At 56.1% G+C, this 27,931-nt stretch overlaps 1 protein-coding gene across 1 annotated transcript; it reads right to left on the bottom strand.

The window, feature by feature from the left end:
- XKR7 (XK related 7) lies at positions 1–27,793 on the bottom strand. Its single transcript, XM_039499499.1, has 3 exons — positions 27,195–27,793; positions 2,887–3,086; positions 1–2,350 (listed from the first exon to the last, which is right to left on the bottom strand). Exons 1-3 carry the CDS (start codon positions 27,791–27,793, stop codon positions 1,398–1,400), a joined length of 1,752 nt encoding a protein of 583 aa, XP_039355433.1. The 3' UTR covers positions 1–1,397.
- Between the last annotated feature and the right edge of the window lie 138 nt (positions 27,794–27,931).

Below are 27,931 nucleotides of genomic sequence, written 5' to 3'. Positions count from 1 at the left end.
AACAGGGCCCACCCAGCCCCTGCAGACGCAGCATTTACCACCCAAGGCCCCGGAATCAAGCCCGGCCCCTCTGCGTCCCTTGCACGGGAGATGGAATGGCACAGCCGGCACTGCAGAGTGGCAAACGCTGGGGGTGTGATGGTGCCTGGCATGGCTGCAGCCTTGGGGCTCTTGCATGGTGACGACACTGCCCTCAGCCGCTCCCACTGAAGGCCCAGGGAGTTTGGCCATTGGCACTGGTACGAATCGGACGTTTATCCTGCTAGGGCCGTTGGCCCTGGCTTGGCCTGGCCTGGCCTCAAGCAAACACCTCATTCTGCTCCAGCTTTCTCTCTGTGTTGTCTCCAGCTTCTGCCGGCCCAGCTTCGCCGACGTGCTCCTTGGGATCCCACGGGCTCTCTCCGTCGTGACCCCAACACTCTAGGGAGAATCCCCTGCCACGCTCACCCCATGGGACGCTGGGATTATTAACCTTCCTATGGCCCCTTTACTCAGAGGCCGAAGTGCATCTGCCCCCACGGACTGGCAGGTGTCTCAGGGTGTGTGTGGGAGAGGGCCCAAGGCCATTCCCCAATTTCAAGGCCCAGGGAATTGCGGGAACAGACTTTATACAGGAACGATAAAGGATTGTGCCTGTGATCAACTGCCACGCTCCACCTTACCCCAGCACCCTCGGCACACCCCAGCACCCAGTGTGTGTTCCAGCAACCAGGGCCCCCCCTTTCCCCCCCGAGCTCTGCACGTCTCGGGCCCAATTCCCAGAGCCCCCCTGTGCCCAAAGCAGCAGGGGTTTGCAGTGCATTTCTGTATCCAGGGCACTCAGCCTGCCCCGATTCCTCCCCCCCTCACGCACCCTGCTGCCCTGCTCCAGCCAGTCCTCACCCCAGCAGGAAAGCTGCTCCCCACCCTCTCCAGCCGGGCCCTGTGCAAACCAGGTGCCCTGCCCCTTTGCTGGTGGCTAGAGGCCACGCCATGGGGCAGCTCCGGGCTGTTTGAGCTCAGGTACAGGTGAGGTATTTCAGCACCAACAAAGCCTCCTGCCTGGAGGGGAGGATGGACTCCTCTGGGCCCATTTGTGGGGTTGCCAGGGAGGCAACTGGGGCCCAGGGAGGAAAACTTTGCCATGGCATCGCTAGAGGGAGAGCTCGTCAAGGCAGAGCAGGGGGTAGCACCAGCTGACCTCGCCAACCCCTCTGGATGGGGGGTAGAGCGGGGAGGTGGGGGCCATCAGTGCTAATGAACACAAAAGGCAAAATGCTAAGAAGATACTGGACAGCCACTTCCCAGGGCAGCGGAAGGCCGGGCGTGGCTGTTGGCCAGTGGGCTCTGGAAATGCACCAGCGGGTCAGCCCCATGGCGGGGGGCATGCTAGGCAGTTACATGGCTCCCGCGCTGGCCTACACCGTGGTCTCATACTCCAGCACCTCCTGCGAGGCCCCCATGCTGCGGTACTGCAGGCGGGGGGTAGCCGGAGACGAATACTCCAGCGCTAGGATCGTCTTACGGAGCCGCCTGTCAATAAAATGGGCGTCCCAGGCTGGGTACTTCTTCCTGGGCAGATCTATTCGGATGACGGGCCCTTCTGTCCGGGGGGCGCGGGCAACAGGGGTCGGGGGGACGCTTGGCCTGACCTGAAAAACAGGCACGCAGCTGTCCCTGTCCCCTGGCACCCCTTCCCTCTCCCCCCCTGTAGTCCGTGGCAGGGAGCGCGGGGGGCTGGTGATAACGTCCTCTGGGGGCCCCACGCAGGCGGCCGGCGCCTTTTTGAAAATGCAGCCTGTGGTCTGGGGGCCAAACACGGGCCCGTTGGGGTGCAAGAGGCAGTAGTAGATGAACATGAAGAAGATGCCCAGGGCGAAGCTGGAGGAGACCACACAGACAAGGATTAAGGCGTCGAAGTCTGAGGTGGCCTGGCGGTCGTAGTACATGTACCAGAGCCCGGTGAGGGCCGCGTTCTCTGCCAGCGTGATGGTGTAGTAGATGGCCATGCGGCCGCGGCTCCGGCCCTCCTTCACGTTGAACCAGCAGAAGATGTAGATGATACCCACCACCATGTTGTAGATGATCTCCTCCCACTTGGACATGCAGAAGTCCGTCTCCCCCTGGATGATCCAGAAGGTCATGATGCACCAGTGCGTGACGATGAAGATGCCAAAGTAGAGCTGGAACACAGAGGCGAAGAGGGCGAAGGCAATGGCGCGGGCAGCGATGGTGAACAGGTGCCACAGGATCTGCACCACTGCCCCCTTGTAGGACATGGGCATCTTGTCCTCCCGCGAGTCCCGCAGCACCTTCTGGTAGGAGGCAATCATCCACGCCAGGGACACCAGGGAGGCCGAGGCCGAGAGACCTGTGGAGACACAGAAGGAGTCAGGGGGTTGGAGGGGGAGGAAGAGGGAGGGAAGACAGAAGATGGAACATGGACATGGGCATGGCCAGGCTGGATCAGATCCCAGTTCCCTCTAGCCCTGTGTCCTGTCTGTGCCAGGGCCCCACATCACATCACAGGAGCAGATATGGGATAATCTGCCACCACATTAGGTCTCCTCCCGGTCCCTCAGTTAGAGACACTGGCTTCAGCTCCGAAGCAGGAGGTTTTATGTCCCTTCCAGAATTTGATCATTAACTATTGACAGCTCTGGTTGTTTTTGTTTTCCGTACAAGTGTCCGATCCCTTTTCGACTCTTGCTAAATTCTTGGTCTCTCCCTGTGGCAGAGAGTTCCACAGTCTCTTTCCCCATTGTGTGAGAAACTTTTTTTGTGTCTCAGTTTTGAATTTGCCACCTTTAATTTCATGGCATGTCCCCCGCACTAACAGGTGATGAGAGGGGGCAGGAAGGCAGGAGGGCCGGGATAGGGGCTGGGTAGGCGAGGGGCGTCCCTTACCCTGCAGAGGCTCGATGTTGTTCTGCTGCACCATGATGCTCAGCTGCAGCACCAGCTGGGGGGCGCTCTTCAGGAAGGTCTCCAGCAGCCGCAGCATGCTGATGTCCGCGCTCTCAAACATCATCCTCCAGTAGAAGTGGCGCTGCCTGTGCTCTGACTGCCAGCGGCTCTGGAGGCCGAGGTACAGGGTCCGGAGGTACCTGTGCAGAAGGTAGGGAAGACAGCGGGTGAGATCTGAGCGAGCCCCTGCTCCCCACTCGCTCCATGTCAGGGACAGCCCGGAGAGTGTTTAACTCACGGCTCTGCGACGGCCTTTGAGATCCCTGCGGTGCCAAAGGAACTCTGTAAAACTCCGCTCGGGTCTCATGTTCCATGCTCCCCCCTGGGGCCGACCCCGTTCTGCCAACGCCTTCGCTGGGCCAGGAGAGGTGGGACAGGACAAGTGAGTCCACTTGCAGATGCTTTCCTGTGCTCTGCCTGCCTGAGTCTCCCCCTCCTGCCCTGTATGTTAATAGCTGTCCCTGGCCCTGGGGCAAGTGCTGAGCTCCTCCCCCTGGGTGCAGAGGGCCCCAAAGGCAGCCAGATTGGTGCCTGGTGGGGTAGGAGGATGCCGGGGGCCCATGCAGGGATCCCGTGTTGTGTGCCATGAAACAGAGCCCTGTGCAGACTCCCTGGCTGCCTAGGGGTGGAGTGGGAGAGGTAGAGGCCTGGTCAGCCTGGCTGCCAATCAGCAATAACCCAGCCCCACCCTCACAGGGATCAAGGGCAGGGACAGGAATTGGGTTTACGCAGCTGCCCCGAGGGGATCCCCTCTCAGGCTTTGCAGGGCTTCAGTGGGTACGGAGCCTGGTTAGGCTGCACAGCTGCCCCCATTGCTCATGCCACAGAGCCTGGCCTCTCTGTATCCTGAGTCCCAGTATCTTTCCCTGGGACAGCACCATAGCTTTCACCTCGGGAACGCGGCATTCTGGTCTATTTCACTGGGATCCCCCCCGGTCTCTCTCGCTGGGTTGCACCCTGACCTGGGGGGGCAGTTTGACAGCGCTGATCTCAGAGGGAGAATGCGGCAGGCACCTTGGCTGGCGGAAGCGGATATCTATTTTTTCCCCAGCCCGACTGAAGCCTGCCCCTCTTCCCCTGCCATGCTGATCAGACAGGATAAAGGGAACAGCTGCTCTGACGGAGACCTGGGGAGCCGTATGCAGGAGCCGTATGCAGGAAACTCACAGGGTTTTGATGACAGAGCCTTCCCTGGCTCTGGCTGCTGCCATCACATGGCTTGTGCCTGCCATATGGTAGCCAGTGTGGGGTCAGCGGAGGTGTTTGTGTGGATACAGGCTTGTGAGTTACAAACAGGCCGTCTTTTGCTTTGCAAACAGGGACTCCCCTCCCCCTCCCCAGCAACAAGCCCAGGACTGACCAGCTGTGCTGGGTCTGTGGTGAGCCATTGCCAGATTCCTTGTACACTGAAGCAGGCAGCTCCTATGCAGCCACTAGGCCACAGGACTCCTGTCGACACGTGTGACTGCGGCATGTGTACATGCCCCCAACCTGGCTTTGATCTCGCCATCTCCAAAAGCAGCAGCAGCCAAGCTAGCCGGGCCCTCAAGTGCACGCCCAGGGCCAGCATGTGCAGCCCTGCTGTTGGTACCGGAGCTAGTTAGATCAACGCTAACTTGGGTAACGTGCTGCGGTCACACCCCTGACTGCAGTGTAGACCAGGGGTGGCCAGCCTGAGCCTGAGAAGGAGCCAGAATTTACCAATGTACATTGCCAAAGAGCCCCAGTAATAGATCAGCAGCTCCCCGCCCTGCCCCCAGCACCTCCCGGCTCAGGGGAGGGCTGGAGTGGGGCACGGCCAGTGGCAGAGCCAGGGGTTGAGCAGTGAGCACCCCCGGCACATTGGAAAGTTGGTGCCTGTAGCTCCGGCCCCGAAGTCAGTGCCTATACAAAGAGCCGCACATGGCTCCAGAGTCACAGATCGGCCATCCCGGGTGTAGACAGAGCCTTGGGGCGAGCAAGGTTCAAGCTGTAAGTTCCCTTCTGTCTTCTAGCCGTGGCCCCAGGCCTTACGCGGGGTGACTAGTCTGTACGGATGACCCACAGCCATGCGTGTCAGTGAGCAATGGCTCCAGCGTGTGAGCTTAGACACACAAAGGCAGCTTACAAGAAGTGGAGACTTGGCCAGATGACTAGGGAGGGGTATAAAAACATTGCTCGAGCATGCAGGGCTGTCATCAGGAAGGCCAAGGCACAACTGGAGTTGCAGCTAGCACAGGATGTGAAGGGTAACAAGAAGGGTTTCTACAGGTAGGGTCGCAACAAGAAGGTGGTCAGGGAAAGTGTGGGCCCCTTACTGAATGGGGGAGGCAACCTAGTGACAGAAGATGTGGAAAAAGCTGAAGTACTCAATGATTTTTTTGCCTCGGTCTTCACAGACAAGGTCAGCTCCCAGACTGCTGCACTGGGCAGCACAGCATGGGGCGGAGGTGAGCGGCCCTCAGTGGTGAAAAAACAGGTTAAGGACTATTTAGAAAAGCTGGACGTGCACAAGTCCATGGGGCCAGGTGCAATGCAGCCAAGGGAGTTGGCTGATGTGATTGCAGAGCCATTGGCCATTATCTCTGAAAACTCGTGGCAACCAGGGGAGGTCCCCGACCCTTGGAAAAAGGCTAGTGTAGGGCCCATCTTTAAAAGGGAAGAAGGAGAATCCAGGGAACTACAGACCAGTCAGCCTCACCTCTCTCTCTGGAAAAATCATGGAGCAGGTTGTGACGAAGTGGGACTGTTCTTAATGTTTCCTCTGAATACTGTGGGGGTGCTTCAGTTTCCCCTATGCATTGCTCAAGTCTCTAGGTGGTGGAATAAGGGGGTGTAATTGTTGCAGAGCAAAGGGCCGACACTGTCTCCTGGCAACTAATGGCTGGGGCCCTTCCCCCCTGCAAGGCGATAGCTAAACGTGTTGGAGAACAAAGAGATCAGGTGACCTCCTGGCCCGGGAAAGGGACAAAGCTCAGAGGAGGAGGGGCTGGAGAGTGAGTCAGTTTGGGGCTGTCTGGGGACGTGGAGGGAAGTGCAGATGTGGGTGTCTGGCTCGCTGCCCCTCAAAATGGACCCGTCTGAGGGGTCCTGTTCTCTGTATTTACAAGCTCTGTTTTAGACCATGTTCCTGTCATCTAAGAAACCTCTGCTTTACTGGCTGGCTGAGAGTCACGTCTGACTGCGAAGTGGGGGGGCAGGACCCTGTGGCTTCCCTGGGATAGCTGCTTTCAACTACCTGAAGGGGGGTTCCAAAGAGGATGGATCTAGACTGTTCTCAGTGGGAGCAGATTACAAAACAAGGAGCAATGGTCTCACGTTGCAGTGGGGGAGGTTTAGGTTAGATATTAGGAAACACTATTTCACTAGGAGGGTGGTGAAGCACTGGAATGGGTCACCTAGGGAGGTGGTGGAATCTCCTTCCTTAGAGGTTTTTAAGGTCAGGCTTGACAAAGCCCTGGCTGGGATGATTTAGTTGGGTTTGGTCCTGCTTTGAGCAGGGGGTTGAACTAGATACCTCCTGAGGTCCCTCCCAACCCTGAGATTCTATGATCCTATGATTCCCTACAGAGTGTCCTGCCTGACCCAGGCCATAAGGTCCCCAGCGATCTGAGGTTCCCTACAGCAGTGCCGTGTCATCTCATGGTCTCACCCCTGCTGTTCATTATCCCACATTCAGAGGTGCCCAAGGAAAACTGACCACAAGTGACGGGAGTTGCAGTGCAGCTTGATTCACAGCCGATCAGTGCTGGAGCTCCTGCCTTAGCCAGCTCAAGAGCCAGGTATTCACAGCCAGAGATTCTCCCCTGCTGCCTGTGGCTCTCACCCGGGTGCTGGGGACAAACAGCCTCAGTGCTCACAGTCAATTACATCCTCTGAATTATTCACTAGTGTCACAGAGTCCCCGGGTGATGCTCTGGAACAGTCAGGACTTTGGGGATCCTCCTCTCCCTTGGAGCAGCCTGTCTTCAGGGCAAGAAGCTCACATGACTTCCACCTTCCTGGGTCTCTCCTTGGAGCATTCAGCATCCTCTGCCCCTCCGTGCGCTTCCCACAGCGAGTCCGCCCAGGCGGGGTCCTGGGGAAGCCACAGGGTCTTGCACCCCCACTTCGCAGTCAGACGTGACTCTCAGCCAGCCAGTAAAACAGAGGTTTATTAGATGACAGGAACACGGTCTAAACCAGAGCTTGTAGGTACAGCGAATGGGAACCCTCGGCCGGGTCCATCCTGGGGGGCAGTGAGCCAGACAGCCACGTCTGCACTCATTCCTCGTCCCCAGCCAGCCCCAAACTGACTCACCCTCCAGCACCTCCTCTCTGGGCTTTGTTTCTTTCCCAGGCCAGGAGGTCACCTGATCTCTTTGTTCACCTTTAGCTATCACCTTGCAAGGGTGGGGGGGAGAAGGGCCCTGGCCGTTTGTTGCCAGGAGACAGATTGTCAGCCATTTATGCACACTGGAGACTTAAGAAATGCATAGGGGAAACTGAGGCACCCACACAGTATTCAGAGGAAAGATTAAGAACAATCCCACACCCTCACACCTAGACATTCAATTCCTCTCTCTCCTCGCCCTGGGAAGGAGAACTGTGCCAGCTGGGGAGCTGGACCCCTGGGGAAAGGGCATCCCAGGAGGTCATGGATGAGCCCCAGTGGTGGAGCAGGGCTGAGGAACCGGTTGCTGGCCTGTGCTCCACACTGCTCCGCTACTGAAACCACCTCACGTAGGTGTCGGAAGGCGAGAGACAAACAACTGGGAAAACAGAAAAATTAAGCAAAAGGAAGTTGGACTATAAAGCTCCCTCCCAACCTAGTAAAACCGTCACGCAAACTGATGGCCTTTGTATCAGATCCATAAAATGCTGTCAGCCGACTCCATTAGCTGGTGAGTGCCAGGAGAAAGCCTGATCCCAGCACTTTAAGCCTATACATCATCTCCAAGGAGGTGGGGCTGGCCCCGCTCTGGCTGCTGGAAGACACTAAGGCCTGGCGTCCCCCTGTGGTGCAGCCAGGAACGTGCTGGCCGCCTCGGGCAAGCCTGAGCCAAGTTCATTTTCTCAGCTGCAATAAGTCAATGCTCCTTAGTGAGTATTACTGGGAAACGGGCTCCTTGCTGTGGGGCGTATGATAAAAGGCTGAGTGGAGACAGGGCTGTATTTAGCCAGTGACCAGACAAATTACACTCCGCTAGCACCGTCAACGTCATACGTCTTTCCAAAGGAGCAGAGCCCCCCAACACACTGCCCTGGCGAGCACTCAGCTGCAGTTGCCATCTGTTCCAGCCGAGAGTTCCTCCTGGTCCAGTGCTCGCCTCCTCCCCATTCTTAGTGCAGGAAGTGTTGGCCTAGCACATGTGCAGCAGATCTCGTGGAAGATTTCAGTGTGTGGAGAAGGGAAGGGAAGGATGGTCCCACCGAGCCCCACGGGACTTGCAGTGGGAGTCTCTGAATAACACAGCTCCAAGCAAGGCCCTGTGGATGTCAAGCAACAGGGGCTGGTGTTCCCAGCTGGGCTACCTCCCAATACCAATACCAATCCAATCTCCTAGAACTGGAAGGGACCTCGAAAGGTCGTCGAGTCGAGTCCAGCCCCCTGCCTTCACTAGCAGGACCAATTTTTGCCCCAGATCTCTAAATGGCCTCCTCAAGGATTGAACTCACAACCCTGAGTTTAGCAGGCCAATGCTCAAACCACTGAGCTATCCCTCCCCCCCAGCCTGTGCAAAGCCCCAGTGATCTTCGAGCAGAAAAAGAAAGGAAGAACGTGCTGCAGCAGAAATCCTGGGCAGGGGAAGGATGGCAGAGGATGGGTCTGGAGTCCTTTTCCGTAACAGCTTCTCACACTCAGCCCCAGCTCCTTCTGGCCACCTTGTCCTAGGAGCCCTCTTTACTCAGGTTGGGGCTGTGGGAGGCTGCGGGACCAGAGGGGGTGACTTGCCCAGCGAATGCTCTCAAAGGGGTGGGCCACCAGTGCTAGAAAGTCCTGCTCTTGGAAAGATCAACTTTGCAAAGCCAGAAGTCTGGTATGGAGTGGCCCAGGCATCTGCACTGGCGTGTGGGGTTGGCTTTCCGCTTGGATTCTTTTGGAGTCCCTGGCTGTGAGGAAGCTCTCAGATATCTGAGTCTGCTGGCACTCCAGTGATTAGGAATCAAAGTTTCTATTTCCATGGCCCTGCTATAATTCTCAGTGAGGGAAGATAATGCTGGGCCAGAACTGAGAAACCAGCACCCAGGAGCAGAGCTGAAGAAATACCTGAGTTGTCAGTTTGGTGGCTGAACTGAAAAATACCAGGGGAAAATTGGTTTGTCTCAAGCCAAACTGACTTTTGGGTTTCTTGGTGGAATAAAATACAGAAGAAAATACGTGCGGGTCAACATGAAATATTTCCAATTACACATGTCCCTGGCCTCTGTTTGCCAGGAGCTGGGAATGGGCAACAGGGGATGGATCACTTGATAATTCCCTGTTCTGTTCATTCCCTCTGGGGCACCTGGCACTGGCCACTGTCAGAAGACAGGACAGTGGACTAGATGGACCTTTGGTTTGACCCAGTAGGGCCGTTCTTATGTTCAAATGTCAAATCAAACCAGACATTTTCAAAATGGTTCGTTTCAATTTTTTTCAAAGCAAAATGCTTCCAGATTTTTGATATTTTTGTCAGCCAAAGGCATTTGCTGAATTCGCTCTGAATTCATGGACAGTGTTGGGATCCTGAAAAATGCATTTCTCAGCAAATTTCCCATGTGAAAAAATGTTTCACTCAGCTCTGCTCAGGGGGCACAAGAGCAGGAGCCCATAACAGGGAGCTTGTGGGAGTGGGGGTGGGGGGCGACTCTGGGCCAGTGGGCAAACAGGAGTGAACAAGGCAGGGTCTAGTTACCAGCCAGAGGCAGCTAGTGCTCACTGACGTGCTAGGGGTAACTTTAGGGTTAGGACTGTATCCGGGACAGGCTGAGGGTCATCCAGCAGTGGCAGGTTCATCAGGGGGTGGGGTATCTAGACCGTGCAGAATGCAGGGATCCAAGCAATGTCTGTGTCAGGCTGAGGCCAAGCACCATTCTGCAGGACAGCATCGCCCCAGGGGGATAAGGAGAAGCTGCAGCTAGGACAGACGTGCAAGACAAGAGGGAGCAGTGGAGCAATTCCCATCATTGTGCAATAGGCACAGGCGCATACACACCCTGTGCACACCCCCAGAGGGGAATCGTTCCTCTTACTGGGCCAAATTCCAGCATGGTGCAAACAGGTGCTGTGCCATTGGTTCCAGTGGTGTTCTGCCTGATTACACCAGCCCTGGACTTGGCCCCGTGGTTTCTCAGTCACAGGCTTATGGAGAAACACAGTGTTCAGAGTGTGCCAAGAGAAAGGCAGCACTGCCAGGTAGTGCTCCCTCAGGCAGCTCTCCCCGGCCCAGACCCCCACATTCCACCTCACCCTCCGGCCGGGACAGAGCTTCACTCTGTCACCTCCAGCCGGAACTGCTGCCACACCCTCTCCCTAGGGGAGGTTAACGGCCCCCTGAAAGCTGCAGCTCGGTTCCCCACAGACAGCAGCACTCCACAGCCTGCACGACTCCACATCCAAGTCCAGACCCACGGGGCCAGCCCTCTTCTAGACTGCCCCTCAGGCAAGGCCTGGGGTGCCTCGGGGACCCCCACTCTTCATGCAGCCCACCAGGCACACAGCGATGCGCAGAGACCCACTGCTCCCAGGGCACGGCGGCAGGGCTTTGTGAAGGAGGAAGTGCAAGATGCAGCGAGGGAAGGAGAGCAGATGAGAGCATGTAGCAGCTGGCGTCTGGGGGGCCAGGGCAGGGCCGCTGGGACCTGAAATAGAGCTCATTCTCAGCCCTCCACCGGGAGCTGGGAGTAAAGGAGCAGGAAGCAAGGGGCAGGAAGATATTTGATCCTGCCCTGGGAATAGCGGCTGCTTTTTGCTCAGGCAAGAGCTCTAATAGGGGGAGTCATTTTTATACTGAAGCAGCCAAATGAATTTATCCCAGAGGGTGGGGAAATGCAGGAGAGCTGGTGGCACTGGGGCTCAGGTAGGGATGGGTGGGCAGGGGGAAGCTGCCAGCGATCGTGGGTCTTTCTGTGTCTCTCTCGCTGCAGCCCAATAGCCGAGCCTGCCTTGGCAAACAAACTGCACCAAGCTGTTTCCAGTGAAACATGCACCACTCGCTGAGCTGGATGCTGCAGGCCACGACCGTCCCAGCCACTGGGCCACCCTTGCAGCTGCTGCTCTGTACGCGGAGGAGGAGGAGCTGGATGGCAGAACCAGAGCAGTGGCTCCTTCACCCTCCAGTGGGGGAGACTTTCCTTCGCCTCTTGCGCACACTGGCAATGGAAACCCCCCAGGAAAGGAGCCCGGCCCCGAAGGATGCTCTGACTAGCAGGAGAGAAATTTGCAGAGGGGCTGGGAGAGGCAGATGGACTCTTGGAGCTGGAAGGTTCCAGAGCAGCTGAAAAGTGACAATTGGTTTGACAGGAGAAGAAGCAACAACGTGGGGTAATGTAGAGGGTGCGTGGGCAGGGCGGGCGTGCGCCTGGGCCCTTGAGCGAGGGAGCAGCAGAGGAGGGAGAGGCACCCCAAGAGACGAAGGAGAGATGGATAATGAGCCAGAAAGAGCGTGTGACAGCTGGGCCTAGAGTGGAGAGACAGGGTCAGAGATCAGTGGGACTGCCCCAGAGCACTGGGCCCTGTGTATGCAGGCATGGCCCCTTGGGAGTAAATCCAGAGCCTGAAAGGGATGGAGGCCTGGCCCCCTCCCTCCCCAGAGCCTGCCAAGCTGTTGTGCCAGCGCCCTGTTACTCGGAGGTGCTTTGCAGTGCCAGAGCTCCGCCGGGCACGCCGGAATGCTGCACCGCCCGCAGTGCCAGAGCTCTGCCGGGGACGCCGGAATGCTGCACCGCCCGCAGTGCCAGAGCTCCGCCGGGGACGCCAGTGCGACGGAATGCTGCACCGCCCGCAGTGCCAGAGCTCCGCCGGGCACGCCGGAATGCTGCACCGCCCGCAGTGCCAGAGCTCCGCCGGGGACGCCGGAATGCTGCACCGCCCGCAGTGCCAGAGCTCCGCCGGGCACGCCGGAATGCTGCACCGCCCGCAGTGCCAGAGCTCCGCCAGCTGACTGCCTTGCTGCACCAGGGTCCTGCTTCCCACACCTAACTGATGCCCACCCTCCCCTGCCAATGCCCTGGGAGGAATACATGCCCAAGCTACACAGCGCGTCCATGGCTTGCAGCGCTGAAGCACTGCAGAGACACCTGCCCAGCAATGCCAGAGCCCCCTAAAAGCCTGGAGCCCTGCAGGAAATCCCCTCAGTGGTGGGTGAAGCCCCCCGCCCCGGCAGCTGGGGCACTGCAAAGGGGCGTCTGGTCTGTGGGACAGCAGACACCAGGGAGATGAATGAAAAACAGGGGACGCAAAGCAGCCTGAGTGAGCCAGGCAGCCGAGGGACCAGGAGGGGAGAGGGCAGAGCGGGGCAAGGCTGGGCTGGGCGGTGGAGCCCTGAGGGAGGAGAGGCAGGACTGGGGTGTATCAGCCCAGACAGAGAGGAGCCCTTCTGCTGTCACTGAGCTGACAGCTCCCTGGCTGGCTGCGTTACCAGGGACACTGACGTGTGACAGTGATCGTTAATTCTGCGCTTTCAATATTCAGCAGGGAGGGGGATTTACTGGGCTCTTGACAATTTTCCAGCCACTCAGAAGGGCCAGGACGCCTGGCAATGGCTCTTAATGACGGAAACCCTCATCAATCACTGTAGGAAGGACAGGGAAGACAGGAGAGCCTTAGCCCCACGAGGAGAAACTCTGCCACCCAGCAAGCCACCCCTGTGCCCGCCCAGCCTCGCGCTGCGCCGGCTTTCAATGTACAGGCAGGCTCGTGGAAGCTGCGTAAGTACCTAACCAGGAACCTGTGCACCTCGCCCCAGGATCTCCATTCCTGGCAGTCACTGAGCACCGCCCTGCTTCCGGCCCCGGCCCCGAGGGGCATTCGCTGAAAAGCCACCGGGCAGCAGCTCCCCCACACCGAGCAGCAGAGCCAGAGGCCAAGTCGGGGTGGGGGGGGAGCTTGCAGCAGAACCCTGACAGGCCACAGGCACTAGAGGCTACCCCACCCCTTATACTCTTAGGGTCCAGAGGCCAAGGGCAGGGACAGACCCGCCTCCCCTCATCCCCAGACACTGCCCACTAGGAACGTCAACCTGATAGGCAGGAGAGCCCGTGTGCACCTGGTGACAGAACACAGCCGAGTGCCTGCTCCACTTCCCCAGCCCAAGTACCAGCTCGGACGAGCCAGCCACAGCCTGAGCCCCTCACGGAGTTTTTACTTGGCACAGCTCTCACAGTCAGGGGAGCTTTGCCTGAGCAAAAAGGGGCTTGAGTAAGCAGGCAGCAGCATTCAGCCTATTCTCACTGTCGGCTCTGCACCAGCCTCTTCCAACCAGGGATCTCCAAGTGCTCGAGAGATTAACCGAGCTCAGTACACCCCGACGAAGGCAGCATCACTGTCCCCCATTTTACAGGTGGGGAAATGGGGGTCCAGAAGGGGGGGTGGCCTCACCCAAGGTCGTACAGAACCCCAGGAGCTGATCAGCCCCCTGCAGGATACAAACTGCCTGCTGACTTCACTGGGATTAACTGGCCCCTTGGGAGTCCTCATTGCCAGCCCTGCTCACTAGCTCCCCGACAGCACCCCAGTGTCAGAGGCACCCGTGGAGGCTCCTGGGGAGGTGGGGCTGCAGCAGGCAGCTCCTGGGAGCGAATTAAAGCAGAAGAGCACAGTGGGGGAGAGAGTGGCCAGGGTCTCCAGACAGGCACCTTCCTCACCCATGGCAGCAGGGAGCACGTGGAAGCTGGTCTCCGAGACAAGTGGCCACAGCTGGCAGGAGGCGTGGAGCGGATGCACAAGCTGAAAAGAAAGCAGCAGGGCTCCCTGCCGAGGTGAAGGAGGAGGCAGGTAAGGACATGCAGGACCTGCTCCTCTGGCCTTCAGATCATGGGCTCATGTCTTGGGCTTTACATTAATGGCCCCAATCCTTGCAGGTCAGCTACCCCATGAAGGTTTCATTGGCACCAGCCAGCATTTGCCTCCTTCCATTCAACTGTGCTTGCTCTAGCCTCCTCAGGATCACACGCCCCTCCCAAGCCCAGCCTCAGCCTCAGCATGCCAGTCTGCAATATGGATCTAACAAGGGTCAGCTGCTTCCCAAGCACCCCCACCCCCCATGACCAGGGACGGCTCTGCAGCACTGCCTCAGTTTCCCTATTAAGCAGCCGCGATAAAGAAACTCCACAGAGCCAGGTCAGTGCTGGACACGTGGCTTCCACTCCAGCAAAGCCACAAAACAAAGTGAACCCCTTCCAGGGTAACAGGAGTCCACCTACAACGTCCCAGCAAACAAAACATTCTTCTGCCCTGCATGGGCTTCTCTTCAGCCCACCCTCTGGGCATCCTTCCCAGCTCCCTTCTGGGCCACCTCTCAGTCTCCCCCCGCTCCGCTCTCGAGCACTCGGCCTACAGGCTGGGTCCCCTGGCTCAGGGCCTCTTACAGAGGGAAGGCACCAGCCCACTTCCTGTGGCTCCACCCCACACTGAGCTCACACTCAGACCTTTTATAAGAGCCAAGTGTTTATTAACGCACCAGCTGACCCCCTTTAGCCCCACCTGCTGAGGCTGGGCAGCAGCTAATTAATTATGGCCCAGGTGGGGCTAGCCCTAGGTCCCCTTAAAGGGGCCAGTCACCCTGGGGCAGGACGTTAAAGCTGGCACAGAAGCCACGAGCTGAGTAGTAGCGGCAGGCTGGGTCCCATCAGAGAAGCTTGGCATGAAGGCTGTGTCCCCATGTGCGGCTGAATGATCTCATCTCTCCCTGAAGTCATGAGGCCCCCGGACAGTCAGCACCTGGCAGGATCACGCCCTGAGGTGGGGAAGGGGAAGCTTAAGCATCAGCCGGAGGAGATGAACAATTCTTGGTCTCCACCAGTGGCTGGCACCTGCTGCGTGAAAGGGTTAATTCCCAGGGCAATGCATAGACAGTTACGCAGTGCCCTGCAGAAGGTCCTGAAAAGATGCCAAAATCTCGCTCGCTTGCTAACGTGTTGGCCTCTGAGCTCCCAGCTCCGTGGCCTGGGGAGAAAAGCTCTTAGCAGCAACTCCCGCACTCAGTGAAGCCTCTCGACGTAACGCGAGGACAAAAGGCCATTTTTTCAGCACAGTCTCATTCTCAAGTGGTGGCTCGGGATAGAGCCCTTAGGAGTTGCTTTAATGACCTAATTTTCTTATTTCCCAGCCCCCCTCTCTTTGTGAGATAGTTACAAGTCGCTCCTGCTGAGAGTCACAAAAGGACCTTCAGAGCATTGGCAACCGAACAAAACATTAGTGTCAGCAAATAATGTGATTTTAATAGTTCAATTCCAGTTTCATTATGTGCCAATTACTGCGGTGTGCCGGCCTGGGACCCTGCAGCCAGGCTCCCCGGCTCCAATTGGTTTGTTTGCATTAGTGTAAAAGGGAGGGTTTGATATGCAGCACTGAAGGAGCAGCTAATTCTAGCATTTTGTGCCGCCCACAACTCACTGCTCCCTCGCAGACAGGAGATGCTTCCTCCACCAGGCCCCAAGCTGGCAAAGTCTTAGCCACATGCTATAGTTAAGCACATGTGCAAGTCCTGGGATCTCAGGGCCCACCGTGTGTCTGGGCAAGGGAGTAAACCGGGCAAAGGCATCTTGTATTCCCTGGGATCCCCTCTCTAGTGCAGGAGTCCAAGGTCAGCTCACACCACCAAAGGGATTTGAACACTCCAGCCACAACGGTGGCTTTTCCTCCAGGAAAAGCAAGGGCCCATTTTCGAGCCATGTGTGAATATGTTTGCTACACGCTTCTGAAAGTCCCTGACCTGACTGTCCTGATGGAAAACTGGGGGGTTTAACCATAAAATACAAATAAAATAACACTCAACCCACCTTTAACTGCATTTAGCATTTTTCCTCTTCACAGCACTTTACAAACCCTAACACCCACAGAAGGTAGCTGGGGAAACTGAGGCACAAAGCGCTGCCATGCCTTGCCCAAGGCCACAGAGGGAGACTGTGCCAGGAGTTCCTGGTTCAGCCCACACTTCTCTCTCTCTGTGAGTGCCAGCTACACAATCTGCTGTTTCAGCATTTGAAAGCTCAGCGCGGGGAAGCCCCACTGGTCTTTTGCCTCCCATCCCCAGCTATCTCCTGCGTGATGTGAGGAGTGGAAAGGAAAGCTGGGGGTGCCTGGCAGAGCAGGAGAGTGCTGACAGGGCATGAGCTCAGCTCACTGCACTGGGCTCTGGCAAGCACAAGGAGCTGGACACCATCTGTTCCCAATCTACCCAGCCCATTGTAATGCAAAGGACAAGTGTTAAAACTGGCAACCAGGCTGCACCTTTCTCAGCTCCCGCTTCCTGTGCCAGATTCCCCCGCCTCCCCCGAACGCAGCCTCCTGAAAAGACTCAGGACTGGCCCCTAGTCTCACTCACTCAGGTGTAAATCAGGAGTAACTGCACTGAAAGCAATGAAGGGATGCTGGCATAAAAATAGCTGACACAAGATCAGACTCAGGCCCTTGGCTTTTCAGGTAGAACAACCAGCCCAAGCCCCAGCACTCCAGCTCTGTGCTGTTCTTTGTCACCTTGCACCAAAACTGCTTGTTGGAGTTCTGCTTCAAGCGTTATTCTGAGTGCTGGTGACAGAGGCAAGGGCTGGAAGGATGGTGTGGCTGGAGAAGCCAGTGACTTGATCCCGTGTCTGCAAAGCAGGATCAGGTTTGGGGTCCCAAATAAATCTTTTAAAAGCCCGTTTACCGAGCACTGGGCAGAGCCCGCCATGCTGCAGTCCAGCAGACAGGCAGGAGCTGAGTACTTCCTTCTCTGGATCAGCGGTGAAATCCCCGCGGCGTCCATTGTCCATGTCACTCACAACCTTGTTAAGAGAAGAATGGTGACCAACACGGATGTATCAGTCACACATCGCCTGTGGCTGCAGTTTGTCAGTGCTGCGAGCCGCAGCTACATCTGCCCAGCATGCCGCCCAATTCACGATTCACGGGGCTCACTTCGTACTTTGTGATTCCTCCCTCCTCTTCTCCCCCCGGGGGAGCTGGGGGTGTTTCCCAGTAGATCCACGTAGCCACAGATCTACCAGCCATTCCTCAGGAGTTCAGCTCTCATTGTGAGGGAGGTGGTATAAATACACAGACAGACAAAACAGGCGTCCTTGCCCCTCCCCTGCTCTGCCACTGCCATGCCCCCAGGCATGCTCCCTGCTCAGGTACGCGCAGACCCCCTGGAACACAGCTCTGTGGTGGAGATCCCCCCATTCTTAGCCCAGCGGGCAGCAGAGCCGCCCCAGTTCTGCTGCATTCAGGGCCTCCCGTGGTTCCATCAGGGCCTGAGGGTCTGGCCCTTTGCCTTCTATCACCAACTAAATGGCCAAGAAAGAAAGTCACTCTGTAACGTTACTGCTTTGGGACTGAACAACTGAGCCGCATGTCCGACCTAAGGGTGAGCAGGTCAGACAGACTCAGAGCCGCCGGGGGCTGATCATAACCCATATGCTTAGTCATGCCTAGTGACTAGACCACATACAGAGGTGATGGTGTCTGCTGCAGCCTTTGAGCCAACTGACCCTACTACAATCAATGGCAAAACTCCCATTGACTGCAATGGGGCCAGGTGTTCGGGCTTGTGCTTTTAGCGCCAAAGGCCTCAGGTTCAATCCTTGCCGATGACGCGGTCTGGGGCACTGTTAGACACGTAACTCCAGCCTTTGCACTGGTGCTTTCCCATGTGCTGGCTGAGTGCTTAGCACACCAACGAGAGCTGGAAATGCTTTCTAAGGCAGGTCTACACTCCAAACTCTGGTCGGCACAAGTTACGTCAGCGTACAGCTGCCGCAGTCTGGATATCGCTGGGGCACATACACACGGGGAGTGCGTCTGCTGCTGCACAGGGCAGTGCCCCATGGGGAAGTATTCCAGTGTGCAACGTGCCGCTGTCTGGGCAGAGGGCCGAGCCATTGGCTGCTGACTTCAACCAGCCACATGCAAGGGCCATCACAAGAGCTCCTCGGGCTATATGGGTACAGGAGGCTCCGAAGACGCGTTTGGACTGTCAGCCTCGGTCATGTTCTGTGCTGGAGCGTTGGCTGGGGCTGGGGCTGCTAGGGACTGTGCGGTGCTTCTTGTTGTGCCTTTAGACAAGTTGTCACGTGGTGCTTGCTGTACATTTACAAGCACTGGGTGCTTTGCGTGCTGCCGTGCATTCTGCAATATGGATTGGGAACAAATAAAGATAATTCTATTCTCTGGGGAGGGGAAGGGGTGTCAGTCTGATAGCCAGCTGGCCAACTGGTCAAGCAGTGGCTCCACAGATTATTTTGGCCTGGTGCTTCTAGAAGGGGTCCTGGCTGGGTTGTATGCTGTTGGACCTCATTCTCTCCTGACTGTCCCTTCCATCCCCTGAGGGGTCGGTCACAGGGTATGTGCAGTGGAGCAAGGTAGGGGGACCCAGGCCCACCCACCTCACCAGGTCCTGAATCAGGGCCCTAGAGGGGCACTACAGTGTCTGGACCAGTTGTTGCCCCCTCCCCCCCAGGTTATACTCCCCCCGGGTCACTTTCTACCAGGCTGTGGCTCCCTCATTTGGGGCCTGGACAGAGATTTAGGTGTATCCACTTCATCTGCCCGTAGGACAATGTCCCATTCTTCACAGGCTCTTCTGACTTTCCAACTCCCAAAGGGAGAGGGGGATCTGGATCACGGTGTCTATTGTAGGCTTAACAAAGCTGTAGTCACTCCTCTCACAGCTCCAGGCATCAGCCTCACCTTCTGGTGCAGCCTGTAGCTCCTTCCCCTTGCCTGCCAGTGTCCTTTCAATCTGTCCCTCCACCTGGAGCATGTCCTGCAGCTACTCAGGGACGGAGCCTTCCCTGCCTTGGCCTGGGTTAGTGCCGTCTGTAGACTCTATCACTTTCTTTAACAATGGAACTTTACTGAGCGGCCAAACGTAAGAAAGAAAGAAAGTAAGAGCCAAACCTCACAGGAAATGCACTAGAAATCTCTCATGTAAATTGATGGACTGGAACTTTACACTTGGAAAGGCAACAAACAAACATTTCTGTCCATTTCAATGCACAAATGTAGTCCCCTGTGGCCAGGCATATGCCAGCTGTGGTTCCCACAGGCCAGTGTATGTGACACTGGTGTTTTCCTTGCTGTCCCACCATGGTGGTCAGAATTAGGATGCGACCCGTGATGCCACATGGAATGTTGGGAGGTGTAAGGACCTTCTACCAGGGAGTTCTCTGGGTGGGGAGTCGGCCAACCAGGGTCTTCAGCATTTGGGTTTGCTGCCTGAGAAGACCTCTAATGTCCTGGTGCATCTGCATCTTCTTTCACTGTTGGGATTCCTGGGCCTTTCTTCTGTCTGCTCTTTCCTTCTCCATGGTGTCTGTCATGGCAGCCCTTCAGACCCTTTGTTTGCGGTCCGATGTGGCCCTGGCTTGCAGAGGATGAACACATCCTCCTTAGTTGTCTTCTTGCTCCTCCTCTTCAGGGCCAGGCGTTCTGCGGGTGTGGAGGGGGCACCCCTCAAGCCTGCAGCAGCTGACAAAAACTAACAGATGCATCACAGGATTTACAGTCACTACAGAAAGGGAAAGAGAAGTTTTAAAACTTGCTTCCCTTATTCTCAGACAAGCTTGTAATAAGACATGCCACTTATCGCCACTTCAGCTTTGGGTGGGAGAAAGGAACTTTGGTTGCATGAAACAATCAAATTTCAGCCCCTATTCCATGGGTACGAGTACAAGCCAGGCACCATCTTTAAACTGAAACACCGTAAGGAAAAATGTATGTAGTCATTTACCCTGGTCCCTTCCCCTTCATCTGTCTCATCCGTGCTCGGCTGGCTAGAGATCGGTGGAGTCTCGAACAGGCCCTGGCTTGTGGCATGGCTAGACCACCTGCCCCGTCTCCCTCCTGCTCCTCGCTGTTCCAGACAGGGTCTGTGTCTCAGGGTCCTGAGAGGTATCCACAATGGCCTGCCAGGTGCTGGTGGGGTCTCTGCCAAGTATGGCCTGAGGCTGGCTTTAAAAGTGGCAGGTCTGAGGCTCAGCATCAGATCGCTGGTTGGCCACCCTGGCCCGGTGGTATGCCTGCCTCAGCTCCTGCACTGTCCTTGTCAGTCCTCTTTTGCCTGCAGCGCTGGTGCAATCTGTTCATAGATGTCCATGTTTCTGGGGCTGGTCCGTCACACAGCCTCTTCTCCCCCCACCCTGGGGCCAGGAGATCCAATACCTCCTGTCTAGGCCAGGCAGGAGTGCGGCTGGCGCGCAGAGCTGGCATGGGCATTGCACACAGCCAGGGAGAGCTGCTAAGTGTACTCGCCATGCTGGACAATCAGGAAACGGCATTTCAAAAATACTTGGCGGAGTTCTGGGGGGTGGCGTCTAGTCTCCATGACCGCTGAACAGTGGAGTTCACAACTGTGACCAGAGCGGTCACTGATGCAGGGAATGGGGCATTGTGGGACAGCTGTTGGAGGATTGCTAGGTCGACACAGGTCAAGCCGTGTCCACACTCGCACTGCGACGACCTCAGCAGTTTGGCTGGGGCTCCACATTGGTCGGGGAGGTGGGTTTGCTGCGTGGCCCTAATGGAGAGCTTAGGACGGCTGGTGACACGGTGTAGACATGGGCACAAGAACGTCGATGGAAGGAGACTTATCTCGACCTGCGTAGTGTAGACCAGGCCTCATTAGCCCCAGCTCTCACAGCATCACAGCGGCTCGCCTTGAAAGAGACCTAGCAGGTCATAACCCATCCAGGGCAGACTTGCTCTCTGAGCTCCACAGACAGACTCATCTCTTTGGGCAGGAACATGCCCATCTGTCTGCACAGTACGCACGGCACCCCGCTGTCAGTCCCCGCACACTGGGGAGTGGATGGGATGGACGGACACACAGACAGACGCTCAGCCACCGAGGCTGCCCGCAGAGCTGGCCCGTGGGAAGTGACAAGTGCTGGGCCCACGTGTGCTTTCTCCTTTGTGCTTTGGGGCGAGAGGGGTATCGGCAAGAGGTGTGAGCAGCTGGTAGGGGGTGGGGGATTACTGCTCCGTGTCCACCAGCCTCAGTTAGTCAGAGCCCAGGGCCCGCTGTGCTAGGAGCTGTACAAACACAGTAAATTCATAATCCCTTGCACTGGAGTGCTTGCCTTTGTGGGGCTATGGAGGGCTGAGCCCTCAGGGAGAGGATCCCAGCAGGGAGGAGAAGTAGCTGTCAAGTACTAGGAGGAGGGGTGAACAAAGCAAAGCCCCCAACTGTGGGGCTACCCACTAGGCAGCGAAAGCACAGCCCACAACTGCAGCGATGCGAGCCACAGGCTTCCAGAAGCCCACGCAGCTGAAGCATTTCAGAGCTCTCTGCTCCCCGTGTCCTTAGGGCATAGGCAGTCTGGATCCACAGGAAGTCCCCCTCCCAGGTCTGTGCAAGGGAGCCCAGACACCAGTGACCTTATCCTCTTGATGTAATCAAACTCACTAATTGGGCTTGTCATTGCAATGATACTGCTGCCTGCAATGCACAATGGCCCGACAGGCACACAAACCCTATGGCAGTGCCTTCCCCTCCACGCAGCCAGCAGCTGCTGTGCACAGTTCATTACTGGAACAAAGGGAAAGGGGAGGGATAAGGAAGCACAAAATATGCACATCTGCTAATACAATCTCCAACTCTTCAAGGATTCAACAAGTGACCCTGCCTCCCTCCCTCCCCCGCCCTCTGTTTTCATTGCGGGACACAATTATTCTCCCATCATTCTGTCAGTTCCATGGATCTCATTAAAACAAGATTTCATCGCCCATCAACTTGCGAGAATGAAATGCTGATTCTTATTTGTTATGCATTTGATCATACAGTTTATGTTTCAACTCAGAAAAATATTCTCTCTTGCCCTGACAGGGCATGGCTAGGTTTTTATGAACCAAACACAGTGGCAGCTGCATGAGAAATAAGAAATCAATTACAAAAATCATTTAATTTTAAAAAACTGATGTTCAAGCAGAAATCTAGAGAAGGTGATTCGAGCTAATTACTGTCTTCTTCATATTAAAAACAAGCCAAGGAACACCAGTGTAAACATTAATATAAAGGGTTTGGACAGGAGCTCTTCTCTGAAGAATGTGTCGAAAGGCTTGGTTTGTTGTCACAAGCACAGTTAGCCCTTCAGTTAAACCTCCCGCCTCCACAATAAACCTGTTGAAATGCACATTCTCATTTGCAAGGATCACCCAGAGACAAGCCGCACAGCAAGTGGCCAGCTAAATACCCTCATTATTAACCTTGTTCAGAGTGATATAAATAATCCAAAACAATACCAGCATCTCCTCAGCTCCTTTGCCAGCCAGCTCTGTCCTTAACTTGTTCCAATTACTGACTCCAATTTTCAAGTGTTGAAACAAAAAAAACCCAAAAACCTAGCCCCAGTTGTAACTAAATTCATTAATCATTATCCTGAGATGAAAAAACAAGAGAGACCCACTGATCTAAAAGTAATTGATACAGAGTAAAATTTTCCTAAAAGGTAATTTGGGATATTATTCCGTAATCCTTTATTTAAACAAGGAGAAAATTGCTTTTCAGTTGCAGCCATTTTAATCCATTATACATCTTGCAAAGTGAAATAATTAGAAAGAGCTCCATGTGGCACAGTCTGAATGATGTCACATCAACACATTGATTAAAGGCTTTAAGTCCTTCCTTTCCCACCCACCCTCAACGCTTCTTCAGATCCCAAGTGAGGACCCACAGCCACTGGGTGTCCCAGCTCATGTTCTGAAAAACACGGCTCATACCCTGAAAAGCCCAGTGCATTGCCCAGGAGAAAAAGGTGGGACCCAGAACAGACAACAGGGGAGCTGGCTGATTTCAATACAAGTTGTTCTTTAATAGGCCCAGTTTATAGCCAAGAAAATGGTGTAATTAGGGAATCAAAGGAATCCCTGCTTGTTTGAGTGGTTAGAGCAAAGGGAAACAGAAGGGCCCTGTGTTCCAAGGAGGAGAATCCCGTGGCTAAAGGATCAGGATTAGAAGTCAGCCGATCTCCATTTCATATCCAGCTCTGCCACAAACCCAGGCCCCAACTATGCAACTGGGTCCACACAGGCAGACTCTTGCACACAAACAAGGGTCTGCTGAAGTCACCGGGGCCCTGCTGGGGGCCATGTGGATCCAGTTTCAGGAATAGGGGCCTTGCTTTTCTGTATCATCACAGGCAAGTCACTGATCCTTGCTATCCCCCCATTTAAACGGGGATGATGATAAGATAAGACGCACATGGAGGCCTATTGAAATGTCTGCAAAGCGCACTGAGATCCTTGGATGGAAAGTGATCTAGAAATGCCAAGTAGAGTTAATGTTAATCATTCAGGCAGAGCTGGCAAATGACCTCAGAGCTATTGTGTGACCTCTGGGAAACCATGTGGCCCCACTGTGCCTCGACCAAACCACATGTGAAACTAGGTGGAAGCAGAACACGACTGGGAAAACAGATGCCACATCCAGGCCAAGCTTTTCTGAGCAAAGACATTACAAGACAGAGAGGAATGAACACCAAATGCAAATATATTGTGTGATGTGCACAGACTGGAGAAGGCCGTCCCCTTGGCATGTGCACATGCTCCTATTAACGCTAATGGGAGGCAGGCAAGCGTGTCAAGGGATGAACAGACCCCAAAGGACTTTCTTTCCCTTTGATATTTCTCCATTTAGAGAAGATAGTTTTGACCTTTTGCAAGCAAAGTAGGTAGGAATTTGTAAACTGAGAAATCTCATCAGCATGAGACACACGATGAAACACAGCCTGATCTGGGCTGCTAATGGTGTGCTGATTGCATCCGACTGTCCCCAAACTGAGCATGTCTGTGCTCTATTGGCCAGGAAGGGCATTTAAGACTGGGCTGGAAATCTGCATGCAAGGAACTGTCCCTCTTCTGACCATTCGTAATTATGGAGGCTCGGAACTGGTCGAATGTTAAGGCACATTTCCCAGCATTTGTACACTTGCCTGCGGGTAGTCTGAATAGATTACACATGTTCACTCTCATGCAACTGATCCCGTCTCTATGGGATACCCACAAGAATGATTGTGCATGTTTATTGTGAATGCACTGACTACAGTGGACTTTAATGGATTGCTACAGTAGCTTTAAATCAAGGTAAGCTAAACACTAGTGCGCTCTAGCAAGGACACATTATTGGGCACATCGGCAGATACAATTTGCACCCACAAAACTTGTGCCTTCACTTTTATGCCTACAGTTCAGCTGCAGGACAAAGTGCGGCATTAGCAGCTCCAAGTACCCAACTGCAGATTTAGGCTTGTGCTGAAATTCATTCTGCAGGTGCCAAAAATGCAGGGGAAAATTCTGCAGGTGCAAATTGTTCTCACAAAAGTGAAGCTGGGCCTCAGGCCTGTAAACACATTGACTGACTGTACGTTGTGATGCACAAAAGGCCCCAGTGCAATAGGGCCAGGGCCAGGTCCACACTGACAAAGAAGCTCAAAGAAAAGTCTTCTCTTCACATGCACAGTTAACACAGCGATGATTCAACACCTAGAACCTGTCACATCCACCTGCACCAGATCCAGCCTCAGTAATGAGTGTAGTAAACTGCATGTAACTGGTCACGGGAGCAAGTAACAAATCCCAAGCTTAGAAAGAGACTGATCTGCAATTTGAGTCCAACATGGCCAGGAGATCAGTTCTGAGAGCTGCCACTTTAATTGGCTTAAAACCCTACCACACTATAACAGATCGGGGGGGGCAGATTATTTATAGAACCAGGAGCAAAATATATATATATATATATATAAAATAAACAAATCAACCAGTGACTACAATGTAATTGTAGCGGAGCCCTTCTCAAACTGGGACCCAGGGAGCACTGGTGGGCCCAGGACCACTCGCTAACAGTCTGTAGACAGCTGGCTGGTCCCAAGGTGCTGGCTGTCCTCCACGTTTCCAGCTGCTACAGCACATTCAAGACAGTTTTTACACAACAGATTTCCCTAATAGCGCTTTTCCTTGTAAGCACTTGCTGCAGATGCCACGGGGCTGGGATCGCGACTGGGCAGGAAGGCGGTCTGTGCAGTCATGAATGAGACGAGACAGACAATCTCACTATTAAGATGCGCTCTATACTGCGAAAGAGTTTGCGAAGCCTTATGCTACCTGATCATGGGAAGAGTAATAGACAAATACCTCCACATGGATATGCTGAGACAAACAAGGCCACAGAATACAGAAATACAGGGTGGGAATAGCACCAAAACCTGACCCAAACTCCTCAGTTGCTAATTGCATTTTTTCAGCAATTTGCCATGGTCTCCCCTTTCTTTGCCAGCGTTAACTTCTCTAGAAATCAGCTCCATTGCAGAGCCCTAGCTCCTTTGCATTGTGCTGTCTGTAGCTCTGTGAATCTGAAAGGGAGTGTTGACGGCTGTCTGGGGTGGAGAAAAGAAAGGGAAGCTCAATAGCCTGGCCCCGGGAAACAGACATGCCCGTAAATGATCAGCTCAGAGTTCTGGAGAGCCAGTGGAGATGCAGGCAGCAGAGCTGACCTCTGTTGAGTGTCTGACTGTGCCCTGCTCACATGGACCATCTCTGGCCCCAGCTATTTTGGTGGGCGGCAGATGAATGAAATGCCAGAGGAAAGGGATGAAGGAAGGGGCCAGGCTGGATCTGCTATGGCTCCAGTGCTACCCACCCCTGCACATCCTATGTGACACCACTGACTTCCATGGGCGTGGGCACAGAATGGGACCCTGATCTGAGCCAAAGGCATCCTGCACCCTGCCGGATGTTCTCAGCACCTCACAGGATCAGGCCCTACAGGGAACCAGGGAGGAGCAGTTCAGTTTCTGACGGAAGTGGTGAGTGGATCAGAATGGTGCAGCACTTTAGCCGTGGACTGCTCGGCGTGGTCCCTTGTCACAGGGACCTGGACACCACGTTCACCCCTTCACAAGGGGCTGGCGCCCACACACATGCATTATAAACTGGGTGTGTGTTTGCTGGGTAGGGGTGCTCCTGTCAGCTGGCCGGTGCCTTTTTATCTGGTACCTGTTTCCTCGTGCCACGAAAATGCTCCATAAATGTAAGATCTCAAAACAGCCCCTAGCCCAGGTGCTGCCTCACCCTGCCCATTGCTGGGGTTCAGGTAGAGCACCCCCATGGGCCCTCAAAGCCTGTCTTGGTCTCGGGCTTTCTCTTCCCCCTGGCTCTGGTTTGCCCAGGTCTCTCCACTCTTCCTGACTGGATGAGGCTCACTGGAGGGAGTTTATATAATAACCCCAAGACACACGCCTAAGGGGAAGCAGCCCCAGTCTCCATCACCTTCCCCCGGCCGTATGCTTCAGCCTCAGGGGACCAGCCACCCCCTATTCACAGCTAATGAACTGTTGATCTCGGGGATCTGATTACAGAAGAGACCCTTTCCTGCTCCAGCGCAGCTGTTCCAGACAAGCAGCTGGGGCCGTATTGCACAGGGGTGGGGTGGGGGGTAGCTGAGGACAGGACTGCCTCTAAAGCTTTGGAAATTAGAAGCAGGAGAGCTGGGGGTGAGGGGCTTGGAGGGGAAGCTGGGCAATGGGCTGCTAGGCCTGAGGGGCTGGGAGGGACCCACACCCCACTTGCTGGCTGATGTCCAGCTGCAGAACTGTTCAAAGGACAAGTCCAAAGGCAGGCTGCAAACTCCCCATCGGGACAGAGCACTGGTGGGGGCAGACCCCTTCCCCCATCCTCAGGGAAATTCAGGCTACACCGAGCTCCCTTCCACTGCTCCCCAGAGCCTCTGGGGGGCTCCGACCCCCAGGCCTGGCAGCCGAGTGCCAGGGGCAGTGCAAGGGAGCAAGGCAGGGTAGATCCCTGTGTCCTGGCCCCCCTTCCCCAGCCAGTTCCAGCCCAGGGTGGAGAAAGAGACCGGCTCACGGCCGCCTGGGCTGGGCCAGGCACACGGAGAGCCCCGTGTGTAGACACGGCTCCTTCGCCGGGCCAAGGGGGCAGATCCATCCATGCTCCCCCGGACTCCCCGCTCCGGGATGAACCGGCCGCGCTGCCTACGGAAGGGGGTCGCGCTCCCCTTCCACCCCCGGCTCCGGCCCTGCCCCCGCTGGATCCCCCATGCTCTGCCGGGGAGCGGGGCACGGAGCCAGGCTCCCCCCCCCGGGCCCGCCCCTACCTCCAGACCTGTCCCAGCTGCAGGAGGTGGATGAGGGACTGCAGGATCCAGACGCAGAGGCGGCAGCAGCCCCGGGTCCGGGAGGCGCCGGGGGCCGGGGCCGGGGCCGGGGCGCGGGCGGGGGGCGGCGAGAGGAGCGCGGAGCCGGGCCGGCCGCTGTCCTTGGTGCAGCCGCTGTCCTTGGTGCCGGCGGCGGGGGCCGGGGCCGCGGCCGGCCCGGGGGCTCGGGGCGCCGCGTAGTCGTAGACGAACCACCTGAAGCTGAGCAGCTGCACCACGAGCGAGGGCAGCAGCACGAAGAGCAGCGTGAGCCCGAACCACCAGAACTGGCGCCGCAGGTAGTAATCGGCCGCCAGCCACAGGTCGCTGGCCCCGTCCGAGAAGAAGACGAGCAGGGCGCACAGCACCCAGCAGCAGTCCAGCAGGCTGTAGGCGCGGGGCGCCGGCGGGGCGGCCGCCAAGGGGCTGCCGGGCCCGGGCCCCGCGCCCCCGCCGCCCCCTCGGCGGGACCCGCCCGCCAGCGAGCCCGCGCCGCCGCCCTCCGCGCCCTCCATGCGCACGGCCGAGGCCGCCCCGGCTCCATCCGACTTCGCGGCCATGTTGGAGGAGAGGAGGAGAAAGGAGGAGAGGGAGAGCCTTCCGTAGGGTGGGGTGCGGTGGGCTGGGGCGGGGAGGGGAGAGCGTTGGCGGGGGCTGCAGGGGTGGGGATGGGGCTGCTGGGGTGGGGGCTGGAGGGA

Source organism: Mauremys reevesii, linkage group 13, assembly GCF_016161935.1.
Source record: "Mauremys reevesii isolate NIE-2019 linkage group 13, ASM1616193v1, whole genome shotgun sequence".
Lineage (NCBI taxonomy): Eukaryota > Metazoa > Chordata > Testudines > Geoemydidae > Mauremys > Mauremys reevesii.
The sequence above is the reverse complement of the archived record's forward strand: the minus strand, read 5'-3'. Positions and strand labels throughout refer to the sequence as shown.